The sequence below is a fragment of the Gopherus flavomarginatus genome, chromosome 7 (genome assembly GCF_025201925.1).
Source record: "Gopherus flavomarginatus isolate rGopFla2 chromosome 7, rGopFla2.mat.asm, whole genome shotgun sequence".
Lineage (NCBI taxonomy): Eukaryota > Metazoa > Chordata > Testudines > Testudinidae > Gopherus > Gopherus flavomarginatus.
This window is the reverse complement of record NC_066623.1, coordinates 52345286-52360125: the sequence shown is the minus strand read 5'-3', so window position 1 is coordinate 52360125 and position 14840 is coordinate 52345286. Positions and strand designations below refer to the sequence as shown.

Genomic DNA, 14840 nt, shown 5'->3' with positions numbered 1-14840 from the left:
AAGTTATGATTTTTAATTTGTACAGTTATCTTTGATCATATTCAGCACACATTGCCATGGGCACATTGCAACCCCAATTCACTAATTGATTCAGGACCCAGACCTGAATGCTGTATTTCATCAGGAAAACGAGTTATTCATGAAAAAATTGTGAATCCCACACATTGCAATTTTTGCTGCATTGTGCAAAATCTAAGCTTCCTTCTGATAAAGAGGAGGAAAAAGCCATCAGTCTTGTCAAGATACAGGCAGCGTAGTATAAGCAAGCATATATTTTGATGATGTTACTATTCTGTTAATCCAACCTTGCAGAACAGTAACACCTCTTCTCCAGCCACCCCACCCAAAGAGAGAGCTGCTACAAGCACACATTTAAACTTAATCTATTACATGTAGTAAATTGTGAGCTTACGCACCTAATTATCTTTTCTTTATCCTCTCTCACCCTCAGGTGCTGAGAGCATCCATTAGTTTCCACCATTGATTTTGGTCTTCAGTACCTAATTGGGACTATTTACATACCATCTCTTACTAAGCACAGGCAAATTTCTTTTTTTTAAAGTGCAAAATTATTGTTAATCAGCCTAGAGGTTGCACAATCAAAATAAGTCAGGCAATTCAAAATTGTACGTCAGCATAAACTTGGCTGCATAGCAATCCCATGTGTATTAATTTTACAACATAAACAGCAGTGCGGTTTACTTAGGTAAACAATAGAATATACTCCATATATGAGATGAATTAGTAGCTGTTGACCTATGGTCTCCAGGAGACTAATTTTCATTTCATCCCTGTAAGCTTTTTATTTTTCCATTAATAGAATTAGCCTAGCAGAACACTAAAAGAATAAATTGATAAGTATCCAAGGTGTTTTCATTTTAGAAAGCCATGTCTTTTTAAAGTTAAGATAGTCAGTCTATCTGATAGGCAGATTAACGTGAAAGTGAAGACTAGTTTGACATGTGGTAGGTGCAAACTAACGTTGAATATCTTTATAGCAGAAGAACAGCCAGTTTTTACCAGACAAGATAGTCGGAATGAAAAAGAGAGTTCACAAGTGGCTCATGAAAGTGAGCCAGATTCAGGGTCTCAGCCTCGACCTGCTGTTTCCTCAGGCTACTCTAAACAGTTTCAGAAGTCGCTACCACCGAGATTTCAGAGGCAACAGGTAAGCAACCAATCCATTAGCATCAAAAAATAAAGGGCTTATTTACCAGTGAGTAATGGAGTACAGGTCTGATCTTGGGACTCCTAATCCTCACACTGGAGATGAAACTCATTATTGGGTGATACCTTTCGTAAAGATACTGGAATGTTTTCAGTCTTGTATTGTTGTCTGCAGTACTGGCAGGCGTACTTCTATAGAGGCAGTTTATTTGCCTTTTTCCATGAAGGCAAGGTGTCCAAATGAGCCAAAAATAAAAGCATTGTTAAAATGTAATGGTTTTTTTTTACACCAGTTGCTGTGTCTAGACCATTGATCTGTATTTGCAGAATGTTGGGGTTGTAGAATGTTATTTTAATCAGTATTTCCTAAAGGATTCATACATGTTGATACCTTTGAGTATTAAATCTGTAAAATAACTTGCCTGAAAGATATCCTGCAAAATTTCTGTATTACAGTACAGATTGCCCTGCCCTGCTTCTCTCTGAAAACCATGCAGCCTTTGTAGCTAATTTGAGGGTGAGGGGGTTTTAGTTTTATTTGTTCTGTTTCGTGTTTTCTCCCTTAATCTTATTACTTCAATTTATCCCCATGCATTTGACATATTCTGGATTATTGTGCCTTGTTCTTAAGTTAAGTAATTCTGCAGTCTGATAGACCCTTTTCTGGAGATAACTGGCTCTTATCTCTAGTTTCCAAGGATTATCTGAATGGCATGCAAGTCACTTCATATTATGAATGAGTCTTCTTTTAATATTGCATATCTGTAACGTTGTAGGAACAGATGAAACAGCAACAGTGGCAGCAGCAGCAAGGGGTGCTTCCACAGTCTGCTCCATCACAACCTTCCAGTGGTCCTGTCCCTCCCCAGCATAGACCTCTTTACCAACCCATGCAGCCACATCCTCAGCATTTAGCTTCTATGGGCTTTGATCCACGGTGGCTTATGATGCAGCCTTACATGGACCCACGAATGATGTCAGGAAGGCCTACTATAGATATGCCTCCTATGCATCCAGGTAAAACCCAGCCTGCATTCTCAGTGAGCATTCTCGCAGTATTTTTGAACGGTAGAAGATTCTTTCCCTAACCCACTGTTTGTCCACTGAGTGGAAACATCAAGCAGTACATAAGTACTAAATTCTTTCTGTCTAAATATCAGAAATATTAGAAAAATGGTACACTATACTTATATCTTACTGCATTCCCATACATGATTATAAAATGAAACCACAGTTTGGTACTATATTACAGTGATGTGGTAGTGACTGGTTATTTTTGTGTTAAAAGCTTTGCTATAAGCCTCACCACCATTGCCACTCATCTCATAACTGACCCAAGTTTGTGGAAAATGTGAGTAATGCAGGTTAAGACTTTTCAGAATAGTGTACAGTGCTAGGATACATAGTTTTCGCATGCTAGCAATCAAATGCTAGCACTTATGAAACATTGCAGCAATATTTTCAAAGTTTTCAGCCTGTTATCTCTGCACAGAACACACTTTTAATCTCCAGTATTGCCATTTGCATCTCTTTTGAAGCTAGCATTTAAAGATAACAGATGTCTGGTAGAGGGGACTCTCCAGCTAGCTGGCATGTGAAATGAGAAGGGAAAGTGGGGTGACGTTCACAGGGTGGGTGAGAATTTGGGGAAGCAATACAAAGGTAGAAATATCTGTTCTAAGTAATGTAACAAGAATATTCTTTCCCTCTTAATTTCTTGATATTCAAGGCTTGAAAAATCCTCTTGCCCAAGGTGATTAGGAGCCTATCCTGGGCAAGTCTCATCAATTTCTGCAGAACCAAAGCTTTAGTGAAACTCTAGCCCTTATACTTTCCAAACCTGAACTGAATGTAAACCATACCTAAATAATGGATTACTATATGTTGCTGCTGTTGTGGAATAGTGAAGAGGCTGTTAGATGCTTCTGTTGAGGATGTCTAGGGCAGGAGGCCAAATAATGGCAGCAAGAACATGAGCAGAAGGCTCTGTATGGTGGAAGCGACTCCTGCAGCCCCTGTACTAGATGGGGAAGTGCCAGAAGTTGTAGTTTGTGGATTGTATTGTGTAGTGTGTGTGTGTGGAGGCTGCTAGGGGCAGTGTGCTGGGAGAGCAGTGGAGCCCTGATTAGGGGGCAGGGCTTACCTGATTAGGGGTCCTATATAAGTAGCCAGCCAGTCAGGCAGCGGCACAGACAGCTGCAGCGGCACAGGAGCCAGCAAACAGAGCTGTAAACAGGGGAGTTTCAGTTGGAGTTCTGTTGGAGGAGGTTGCAGGGGAGACTAAGCCAGAGGAACTGACAAGCTAGTTAAGGGATAAGGTGGTGGTCTGGTGCCTGCTGGGGGTTTGTGTTGTGTTGACTACCAGGCTTTAGATGGGAAGGCTATGACTGATTCAGAGGTAGCAGTGAAAGACACAATGAGGATGACTGGATGTGGAAGCTGCAGCATGTACATGATCCTGGAGGGGGTGCCTGAAAAGAGTTTTGTCTGCATGAAGTGCCGCCTGATAGAGCTGATGGAAGAAAAGATCCAAGGACTGGAGATGCAGGTGGAAACTCTGGTTGAGTTTAGGAGGGGGTTTGAGCAGATGGTGGAGCACAGACACGAGGGGGCTGAAGGGATAAGCTCAGACGTGCAGATGGAAGCAGGACCAAAGAATTCAGAGGAGAGACTGCTGGGTGAGGAAAGTGGATGGTGGAAGCATGTGACTAAGAGAACCAGGCAGAGGAAAAGACGGACCAGTGAAGGAGAAATAGAACTGAGGAACAGGTTTGCAGAGTTGGAAAATGAAGAAGGGGCACAGCAGGTGGCCGCTGAAGGAGAGAGGGCAAGGAAAAAGAGAAGAGCTGATAGTCCTACAAGAGGAGGGGAGGAATCAATGGAGGCAACACCAAATATGAGCCCAAGGAGGATTGCAAGGGGGAATAGGAATCAAGAGGACTTGCAGCCAGTGGGTGCGGGGGATAGACCGGAGAATCACACTGTCATCAGGAAAAGGCAGGTCTACGTGATTGGAGACTCCTTACTGAGAAGAATAGACAGGCCTGTAACTAGAGCTGATCAGGAGAACAGAAGGGTGTGCTGTCTGCCGGGTGCTAAGATACAGGATGTGGACCTGAGGCTGAAAAGGATCCTAACGGGAGCAGGGAAGAATCCGTTGATTGTCCTTCATGTGGGAACGAATGATATGGCTAGATACTTTCTGGAATGTATCAGGGGAGACTATGCCAGACTGGGGAAGATGCTTAAGGAAATCGAGGCTCAGGTGATCTTCAGTGGGATTCTGCCGGTTCCTAGAGAAGGGCAACAAAGGTGTAACAAGATTATGGCGATCAACAGATGGCTCAGGCAGTGGTGCTATAAGGAGGGCTTTGGGATGTACGGCCATTGGGAAGCATTTACGGACAGAAGACTGTTCTCTCGGGATGGACTTCACCTGAGTAAGGAGGGAAATAGACTTCTAGGATGGAGGCTCGCCGACCTGATTAAGAGAGCTTTAAACTAGAAATTTGAGGGAGATGGTTGGGAGATGTCCAGGAGATCTCCACGCCGGAATTTAACCTTGAGAGGGAAGTAAACAAAGTAAGAGGGGATACAGCTGTGGACAGAAGAATTGGCATAAAGAGGAAGGGTAATGTAGATAGCAGACTAACAGATGATGCTGGTGGTAGAATGTCTGTGCCTAGCAGGGTAAAGAATGTGAGTGAAGCCAAATGGCAAAAATTAAGATGTCTGTACACTAGTGCGAGGAGCCTAGGGAACAAAATGGAGGAACTAGAGCTACTGGTGCAGGAAGTGAAACCGGATATTATAGGGATAACAGAAACATGGTGGAATAGTAGTCATGACTGGAGTACGGGTATTGAAGGCTATGTGCTGTTTAGGAAAGGCAGAAATAAAGGCAAAGGTGGTGGAGTAGCATTGTACATCAATGAGGAGGTTAACTGTAAAGAAATAAGAAGTGATGGAATGGACAAGACAGAGTCTGTCTGGGCAAAAATCACACTGGGAAAGAAAGCTACTAGAGCCTCCCCTGAGATAGTGCTTGGGGTGTGCTACAGACCTCCGGGATCTGATTTGGATATGGATAGAGACCTCTTTAATGTTTTTAATGAAGTAAACATTAATGGGAAATGTGTGATCATGGGAGACTTTAACTTCCCAGATATAGACTGAAGGACAAGTGCTAGCAAGAATAATAGGGCTCCGATTTTTCTGGATGCGATAGCTGATGGATTCCTTCACCAAGTAGTTGAAGAACCAACAAGAGAGGATGCCATTTTAGATTTGGTTTTGGTGAGTAGTGAGGACCTCATAGAAGAAATGGTTGTAGGGGGCAACCTTGGTTCGAGTGATCATGAGCTAATTCAGTTCAAACTAGATGGAAGGATAAACAAAAATAGATCTGGGACTAGGGTTTTTGATTTCAAAAGGACTAACTTCAAAGAATTAAGGAAATTAGTTAGGGAAGTGGTTTGGATTGAAGAACTTGTGGATCTAAATGCGGAGGAGGCCTGGAATTACTTTGGTCGCAGCTGCAGAAACTATCACAAGCCTGCATCCCAAGAAAGGGGAAAAAAACTATAGGCAGGAGTTGTAGACCAAGCTGGATGAGCAAGCATCTCAGAGAGGTGATTAAGAAAAAGCAGAAAGCCTACAAGGAGTGGAAGAAGGGTGGGATTAGCGAGGAAAGCTACTTTAGTGAGGTCAGAACATGTAGGGATAAAGTGAGAGAGGCTAAAAGCCAAGTAGAGTTGAACCTCGCAAAGGGAATTAAAACCAATAGTAAAAGGTTCTATAGCCATGTAAATAAAAAGAAAACAAAGAAAGAAGAAGTGGGACCGCTAAACACTGAGGATGGAAAGGAGGTTAAGGATAACCTACGCATGGCCCAATATCTAAATAAGTACTTTGCCTCAGTCTTTAATAAGGCTAATGAGGAGCTTAGGGGTAATGGAAGGATGACAAACGGGAATGAGGATATGGAGGTGGATATTACCACATCTGAGGTAGAAGCCATACTTGAACAGCTTAATGGGACAAAATCGGAGGGCCCTGACAATCTTCATCTGAGAATATTAAAGGAATTGACGCATGAAATTGCAAGCCCGTTAGCGAGAATTTTTAATGAATCGGTAAACTCAGGGGTTGTACCCTACGACTGGAGAATTGCTAACATAGTTCCTATCTTTAAGAAAGGGAGAAAGAGTGATCCGAGTAAATATAGGCCTGTTAGTTTGACATCTGTAGTATGTAAGGTCTTGGAAAAAATTTTGAAGGAGAAAGTAGTTAAGGACATTGAGGTCAATGGTAATTGGGACAAATTACAACATGGCTTTACTAAAGGTAGATCGTGCCAAACCAACCTGATCTCCTTCTTTGAGAAGGTGACATATTATTTAGACAAGGGAAATGCAGTAAACCTAATTTACCTCAATTTCAGTAAGGCATGTGACACGGTTCCACATGCGGAATTATTAGTCAAATTGGAAAAGATGGGGATCAATATGAAAATTGAAAGGTGGATAAGGAACTGGTTAAAGGGGAGACTACAACAGGTCGTACTGAAGGGTGAACTGTCAGGCTGGAAGGAGGTTACTAGTGGAGTTCCTCAAGGATCGGTTTTGGGACCAATCTTATTTAACCTTTTTATTACTGACCTTGGCACAAAAAGCGGGAATGTGCTAATAAAGTTTGCGGATGACATGGAGCTGGGGGGTATTGCTAAAACGGAGAAGGACCGGGATATCATACAGGAAGATCTGGATGACCTTGTAAACTGGAGTAATAGTAATAGGATGAAATTTAATAGTGAAAAGTGCAAGGTCATGCACTTAGGGATTAATAATAAGAACTTTAGATATACATTGGGGACACATCAGTTGGAAGCAACAGAGGAGGAGAAGGACCTTGGGGTATTGGTTGATCACAGGATGACTGAGCCGCCAGTGTGATATGGCCGTTAAAAAAGCTAATGCGGTTTTAGGATGCATCAGGCGAGGTATTTCCAGCAAAGATAAGGAGGTGTTAGTACCGTTATATAAGGCACTGGTGAGACCCCACCTGGAATACTGTGTGCAGTTCTGGTCTCCCATGTTTAAGAAGGATGAATTCAAACTGGAACAGGTTCAGAGACGGGCTACTAGGATGATCCGAGGTATGGAAAACCTGTCATATGAAAGGAGTCTCAAAGAGCTTGGCTTGTTTAGTCTAGCCAAAAGAAGGTTGAGGGGGGATATGCTTGCTCTTTATAAATATATCAGAGGGATTAATATTAGGGAGGGAGAGGAATTATTTAAGCTTAGTACCAATGTAGATACAAGAACAAATGGGTATAAACTGGACACTAGGATGTTTAGACTTGAAATTAGACGAAGGTTTCTAACCATTAGAGGAGTGAAGTTCTGGAACAGCCTTCCAAGGGGAGTAGTGGGGGCAAAAGACATATCTGGCTTTAAGACTAAGCTTGATAAGTTTATAGAAGGGATGGTATGATGGGATAGCCTAATTTTGGCAATTGATCTTTGATTATCAGCAGATAAGAATGCCCAGTGGTCGGTGATGGGATGTTGGATGGGATGGGATCTGAGTTACTGCAGAGAATTCTTTCCTGAGTGCTGGCTGGTGAGTCTTGCCCACATGCTCAGGGTTTAGCTGATCGCCATATTTGGGGTCGGGAAGGAATTTTCCTCCAGGGCAGATTGGCAGAGGCCCTGGAGGTTTTTCGCCTTCCTCTGCAGCGTGGGGCATGGGTCACTTGCTGGTGGATTCTCTGCAGCTTGAGGTCTTCAAACCACAATTTGAACACTTCAATAACTCAGACATAGATTAGGTGTTTGTTATAGAAGTGGATGGATAGGGTTCTGTGGCCTGCTTTGTGCAGGGGGTCAGACTAGATGATCACATTGGTCCCTTCTGACCCTAGAATCTATGAGTCTATGAGAAGGGAACATCTGTATTCAAGTTCTCTGCTCATCATCCTGCTGATTTATTTCAGCTTAGGCAGAGTTTAAATTTTATGTAATTATGACTGAGGTTCCAGTGATGCCATGCTGAGAGAGCTCATTTAGGGCAGACAATCCCCCAAACTGGTGGTTATTCTAATACTTAGATTCCCGAAGCCAGCAACAAAACAGCTTCTGCAGTACCTTACTGGTTACCCTGAAGATCTTATTCATCATATAAAAAAAGTTCTACCAATCCTGAAGGATCAGACGCATTACCCGCCAAGTTAATGTCTATTTCAGATCTTACCCAAATACATGCTTACAGCCAATTCTTATTAACTAAAACTAAGATTTATTAAGAAAGAAGAAAGAGTATTGGTTAAAAGATTATTATACATACAAACTTGAATAGAGTTCTTACCTCAGTTACATAGTGGAGAATGGTGAGCTTTAGAGTTGGAAAGAGTCCTTCTCAGAATCAGTTTATTAGGTTATAGACCAGTGCCCAAATATCCAGTATAAGGGTGTTCCAGATGGGACTGGCGACCTCAGTCTTGCAATTCAAATTTTCCCCTGATGAAGCTTAAGCAGATCTAAGATGAAAAGGATCAGGGCCCAAGAGTCTTTATAGACCCTTTGCAGACTACTGTCAGCCTCTTGACAGCAGGTGTTCCTTGAGTGAAGAATAGCGTCTTTGAAGTAACCTCCTATTTCGTAAGCATCACCAGTAATTAGCTACATGGATTAACATAAGGCAGTTGCCTATCTCCTGCCACTTACAGGTAGTTACATACTTCAAAGAGAAACTAAGACTGTGAAATCATTACATTCACAATTGATTTAAATGTTAATATCTACTTTTGATCTCTGAATAACAGAATACAGTGATAGACAGGAACTGTGTGGTTACATTGTCAACCTCTAACTAGTTATGTAAACACACAAAACATGAACATTATCTACTAATATGCTTCTAAAAGTTGACTCTGGGTCAATTAGTCTGCTGGCTGTGTAACCTTTTCTGGCCCTGTGTCACAATAATCATATTTTGAGCCATTAATTTCAACTGTTTAACTTGACTCTCTTGATCACAGGAATTATGCCTCCCAAACCATTAATGAGAAGAGACCAGATGGAAGGGTCGGGAACTGGTTCAGATTCATTCGAACATATTGCTCGATCAGCAAGAGAACATACTGTACCACTGTCAGAGCCCCGCATGATGTGGGGTTCAGATCCTTATCCCCATGCAGAACCTCAACAAGGTAGTGCTCCTCCTAAAGTGCTAGAAGAACCTGAGGATTTGAGGTGAGCCCTGCCTGATTTATGTATTGCCACTCATGTCAGCCAGACTCCTATGTTTATTTAGATATGTAGGCCACACTTGCAACTGTGAATTAGTTAGTGTTCATGATCATTTATTGCTACCAAGGGAATGGGTACGGATGACTTATGGACATGTGAGTTATTAAATTTAACCAGCTATGCTTTATGGCATCTGGCTGACAGGTATGGTTTTGAGGAAGATGCAAGGAAGAGTCCATACCTAGCTCAAAGGTTCTGTGACTGAACAATTGTGTGTGCATTGGAATTGCTATATTGGACAACAGGTTTGAGCCATCTAATCTAGTATCCTGTCTCTGACAGTATCCCAAGAACCCCATAGTAGGCGGATATGAAGTAATCTGGCCCCATGAGCGTCTCGCCCTAATCCTTAATAGATGGAGATTGGCTTAGTTATTGGGGGGCGGGACGGGGCGGTTTGCAGGTACAAGCAGTGGGAACTGATACAGTCTCATGTTTCAGGAATCAGGCAGGACACCCTGCATGTGGTCTCCACCTTGAAGAGCTAGAGTCCACTTCACACTGATAAATAGTTAACTATGAAAATAAAACTGCCTATAAGATGGTCAGATGGTTATTTTGATCCTTATTCAGTCAGCCTCTGAGCTTCTGTTGACACTTCCTTAAATGTGACCCCAGTCATTATTTTTATTTACATTGAACTGATGTAGTACTTGTGATAATTTACTAATATGCTAGCTCATTCGAAGTTTTGACTTAACTGTTAACAATAATAGATTCCCTAAAACCATGACAGATACCTTGTTCCTCTGCTTAAAACTTAAGTAGATGAGGGAAAAGTCCTTTAACATGTTACAGGGATGTTAGAGAATCCCAGCTATAAATATGGTTAAATTAAACTTTGTTCCATTAGAAACTTACTTAATTGTTTCTTCACTTAGGCCTGAAGCACATTTGGAAGAAGAACAAATTGCTGTTACCACTGCTTACCCTGTAGAACACAACCAGTTGGATTCTCAACAAAAGACAGACTTTTTTAGAGAACCAAGTGAGGTGGATGTACAAAAATTCCCAAGCAGGTCTTTGGAAGATGTACAACCTCTCCAAACTGACAAGCCTAATCCAGCAGTTAGCTTTGAAGTAGCTGATGAGAACATTGCACACAGCTCTCAGGAAGAGCTGGTACCTGTAGGAGAGAGTCATTCTGCTTTGAAGAGAAGCATTTCCCATGGTTCAAGTCATTCTCTAAAATCAGAAGAGCAAAAGAATGAGACAATACCAAATGTCCCTAAAGTAAATAGTAGATATGCTGAGACAGCAGAAAGACCAGAGATTAAGCCAAAAAAAGAAGGTTTCATGAGTAATAGAACATCAGAGGGGCCAAAATCTGAAAAACCTTTCAAGCCTAAATCTGAAACCAGATGGGGTCCCAGGCCAGGCTATGGCAGAAGAGAAGAAGGTAGCGATAGACCAATAAGAAGATCTGGACCTATTAAAAAACCTGTTCTTCGAGATATGAAAGAAGAGCGTGAGCAGAGGGAAGAACGTGAGCAGAGGAAGGAAAAGGAAGGAGAAAAGCCGGCTAATGAAAAAGCTGGCAAGTCTGAAAAGACAGAAAAGAAGGAGCAGGCACAACTGTCACCTCCCCAGTCAGAGCCAGAAAAGTCTACCCCAGACAGTGCTGCTTTAGCTAAAAAGATACCACAAGATACGGCTCAGATTTCAGAAAGTACAGATAGCAGTCAACTTGAGTCTGCCATTAAATCTGCGGCCCAGAAGCCTTCATCTGTGGCCCAGCAGCCTGTATCTTCAGTCCAGCAGCCTTCACCTGTTCAGCAACCTACTATTCAGCAGCCATCACCTGCAGTCCAGTCACCCCCTGTTCAGCAACCTGTTAACACAATTAAGGAAGAAAAACCAGAGAGAGCTGTTGGCAAAGAACATATTGTAGAGAAACCTCGCCTAGAAACCAGGCCAGTAAAGAGAGAACCTGGTTTACCACCCAGAACGTACTGGAAAGAAGCTCGAGATAGAGACTGGTTCCCAGATCAGGGATATAGGGGCAGAGGCCGTGGAGAGTATTATTCGAGGGGTCGCAGCTACAGAGGTTCTTATGGAGGACGAGGCCGGGGAGGTAGAGGCCATAATAGGGACTGTCCACATTATAGAGACACTAAGCCTAGGGCAGATCATGTGCCTTTGGGGCCTCTTAGACAGAGAGAAGAAAGTGAAACTCGTAGTGAGAGTTCTGATTTTGAAATAGTCCCCAAACGGCGAAGGCAGCGAGGTTCAGAAACTGATTCTGATAGCGAAGTTCATGAAAGTGCTAGTGATACTCTTCTTTCAGACAAAGACAGTTTAAGCAAAGGTAAACACCCAAAGAGAGAGGAGAGAGCTGATGGCAAGAAACCTCCAAAGCCTCTGCTGTCTTTCAAACCTGAAAACAATGTTAGAGTTGACAATAGATCCCTAGAGAAAACTTATATCAGGGAAGAGGAGAATAAACCAAAACCAGGATTCCTTCCTAAAGGAGAACCTTCAAGACGTGGCAGAGGGGGAATGTATAGACGTGGTGGTAGGGATCCAGGTGGGCGCCCACCACGACCATCTACATTAAGGAGGCCAGGCTATAGAGACAGTCAGTGGAATCCAAGGCAAATAGAGACTATTAAACCAGAAGAGGAGGAGCCACCAAGAAGACATGAACACTATGGTCCTGTGCCCATTGATAAAAGACCTCCAAAATTTGAGAGGAAGTTTGATCCAACTAGAGAGAGGCCTCGAAGGCAAAGGCCTGCACGACCACCAAGGCAAGATAAACCGCCACGCTTTAGACGCCTGAAAGAAAGGGAAGCTGCATCAAAATTAAATGAAACAGCAACTAGCTCATCGATAAGTGCTACAGTTGTTAATGCAGTTAATGAAGCATCCAGCACTGCTTTGGATATTTCAGGGAGTAAGACACCAGACTTGTCCAATCAAAATTCTTCAGACCAGGCAAATGAAGAATGGGAAACTGCCTCAGAAAGTAGTGACTTCAATGAGAGGCGAGAGAGGGATGAAAAAAAAATGGCAGATGTGACCACACAGGTAGTTGCCAAAGCAGGAGAAAATGCCATAGCTCCAAAAAGAGAAATATCTAAGCGAAGTTTCTCTAGTCAGCGGCCTGGAATAGATCGCCAGAATCGCCGTGGCAACAATGGGCCACCAAAGGCTGGAAGGAATTTCTCAGGGCCTAGGAGTGAAAGACGGAGTGGTCCTCCATTAAGAAGTGGGAAACGAGGGTAAGTATCTGTTTCCAGTAGCACCCACAATGTATAGTTACTGTACAAATATAAAAGGCTCTAACATTCACTAATTTCCTGTTGCAGATTGCATAGCCATTCATAATCTGTAAGGTTCATAACCATGGTCAGTGGAGGATAGTGTCAGACAGTTCCACAATGCTGGGCTTTTGTTTTGGGCCTTTTGTACAGAAAGGAAGCTTTCATCTGAATCACTTCAAGCCTGCAAGAGTGGAGGGGAAAAGAACAGAGCTTTCCAGAATCAGTGTACCATGTTAAAGGGGGAAGGGATAGCTCAGTGGTTTGTTTGAGCATTGGCCTGCTAAACCCAGGGTTATGAGTTCAATCCTTGAGGGGGCCAATTAGGGAACTGGGGTAAAAATCTGGGGATTGGTCCTGCTTTGAGCAGGGGATTGGACTAGATGACCTCTTGAGGTCCCTTCCAAACCTGATGTTCTATGATTCTAAAACACCCCTGGCAGAAAAATGCCAACTCTGTTGTCACAGGTGTAAACTACATTGATCCCCATGAGACTTAGCATTAAACATAATCCACTTGATTTAAATCACAACTCTATTACTTTAATCCTTTCACTGTATTTATCCCATCAGGACCCCCATCTCAATTTCTAGTACAAAATCAATTAACTAAATGACGTATGTACTCTCCAGTTAAGGAGAATTTTTCAGCTCCACTTGGGCATATTGCTCAGTATTAGAAATGAAATTGTTATGCTTACCTCTACATGCTGATCCGATTGAGCCTGCCATTCGACTCTGGGATTGGTTTCTCATGCCTTGTAGCGACTGCATGATGGTTTGACAGCATCTTTTGCACCAGGTTAGGGAGTACTATGGAGTGGGCTGCTGAACTCTCATTGAAAACTTGGCTACTTTAGCAATGCCCTGTCTTGAAAACTTTTTCTGAATATTCTAAGCTGTTGGTCCTTCCCATTATAAAACTTTGAAAAAGCTTTTATATAATATTTAAAGAATTTCCAGTGTTCAACAACAAAAAGGCAGAATTCTGTAGTTCTTCGAGTGCTTGCTCATATCCATTCCAATTAGGTGTGCGCGTGCCACGTGCACGTTCGTCGGAAGATTTTCTACCCTAGCAACACCCGGTGGGTCGGCTGGGCACCCCCTGGCATGGCGCCGTTATGGCACCGAATATATACCCCTGCCGACCCATCCGCTCCTCAGTTCCTTCTCACCACCCATGTCGGTCATTGGAACAGTGGAGCGCGGCTTAGCTGATCTCCACTTCCCTAGCTATTCACTCGTTCTAGTACTATTGTGTATATAGTTTTATAGTTGTAGTTAACACTTTTAATAACCTTTTGTAAACCTAGTTAGTGTATACAGTTCAGAGGTTTGGGGATTAGCCCCTTCCCCTGTCCCGGTGCCCAGGCCCATGCCTGGTTCACCGGGCTTCAAACAGTGCTTGGCCTGCCGGTGGCCGATGCTAACGGGAGACCCCCACGACTCCTGCCTAAAGTGCCTGGGGGAATCGCATCTTAAGGATAAGTGCCGGATTTGCAAGTCCTTCAAGCCGCAGACAAAAAAGGGGCGGGACTTTCGTCTTAAGCAGCTCCTAATGGAGGCGGCCCTCACTCCTCCATCTTTGGCACCGAGTGCCGCACAGTCCGCGCTGGGGAGAAGTGCCTCATCGGCACCGGAGAGCGCCGGCACCACCAAGATGCCCTGGCACCAGCTGTCACCAGCCCAGAAACCAGCCCAGCACCGCTCCCTCTCCCCGCGTGCCAAAAAGGTCAAAGCTCCTGCGGCTCCAATATCTACACCGCAGTCTGAGCAGCAGCCAAAACCGAGTCGCCCGGCACCAACAACTGCCACGACACCGACAATCTCGGCACCGTTGATTCCGACCAGGCAAGGGCCATCGAGTCCGGTGCATGACAGCTCCCTGGCACACGCTGAGGTCGAGCTTATTGTTCCCATCACTCCAGAGACCTTTTCGACGGCAAGGGAACTCATTGCCCTAATGGAGCCCGCCCTGCCCTAACCCCCGGCACTGCTGGTGCGGGTTATTGCGTCAGCAGGGAAGCCTGCCCTAGTCAGGCCACCTTCCATAGACGCCGCAGGCAGGCACCACTCGAGATCGAGGTCTTGCCAACGC

At 43.6% G+C, this 14840-nt stretch overlaps 1 protein-coding gene across 12 annotated transcripts in view; it reads left to right on the top strand.

The window, feature by feature from the left end:
* The window catches only part of PRRC2C (proline rich coiled-coil 2C), a 139634-nt gene that overhangs the window by 52659 nt on the left and 72135 nt on the right, over window positions 1–14840 (top strand). For 9 of the 12 annotated variants that reach the window (XM_050962951.1, XM_050962956.1, XM_050962953.1 and 6 more), the window contains exons 13-16: window positions 999–1168; window positions 1944–2184; window positions 9209–9422; window positions 10361–12703. In XM_050962951.1, coding sequence (XP_050818908.1) covers window positions 999–1168; window positions 1944–2184; window positions 9209–9422; window positions 10361–12703 — 2968 coding nt within the window. The remainder of the gene's footprint in view (window positions 1–998; window positions 1169–1943; window positions 2185–9208; window positions 9423–10360; window positions 12704–14840) is intronic. The other 3 variants (XM_050962957.1, XM_050962959.1, XM_050962949.1) reach the window with 1 other exon arrangement.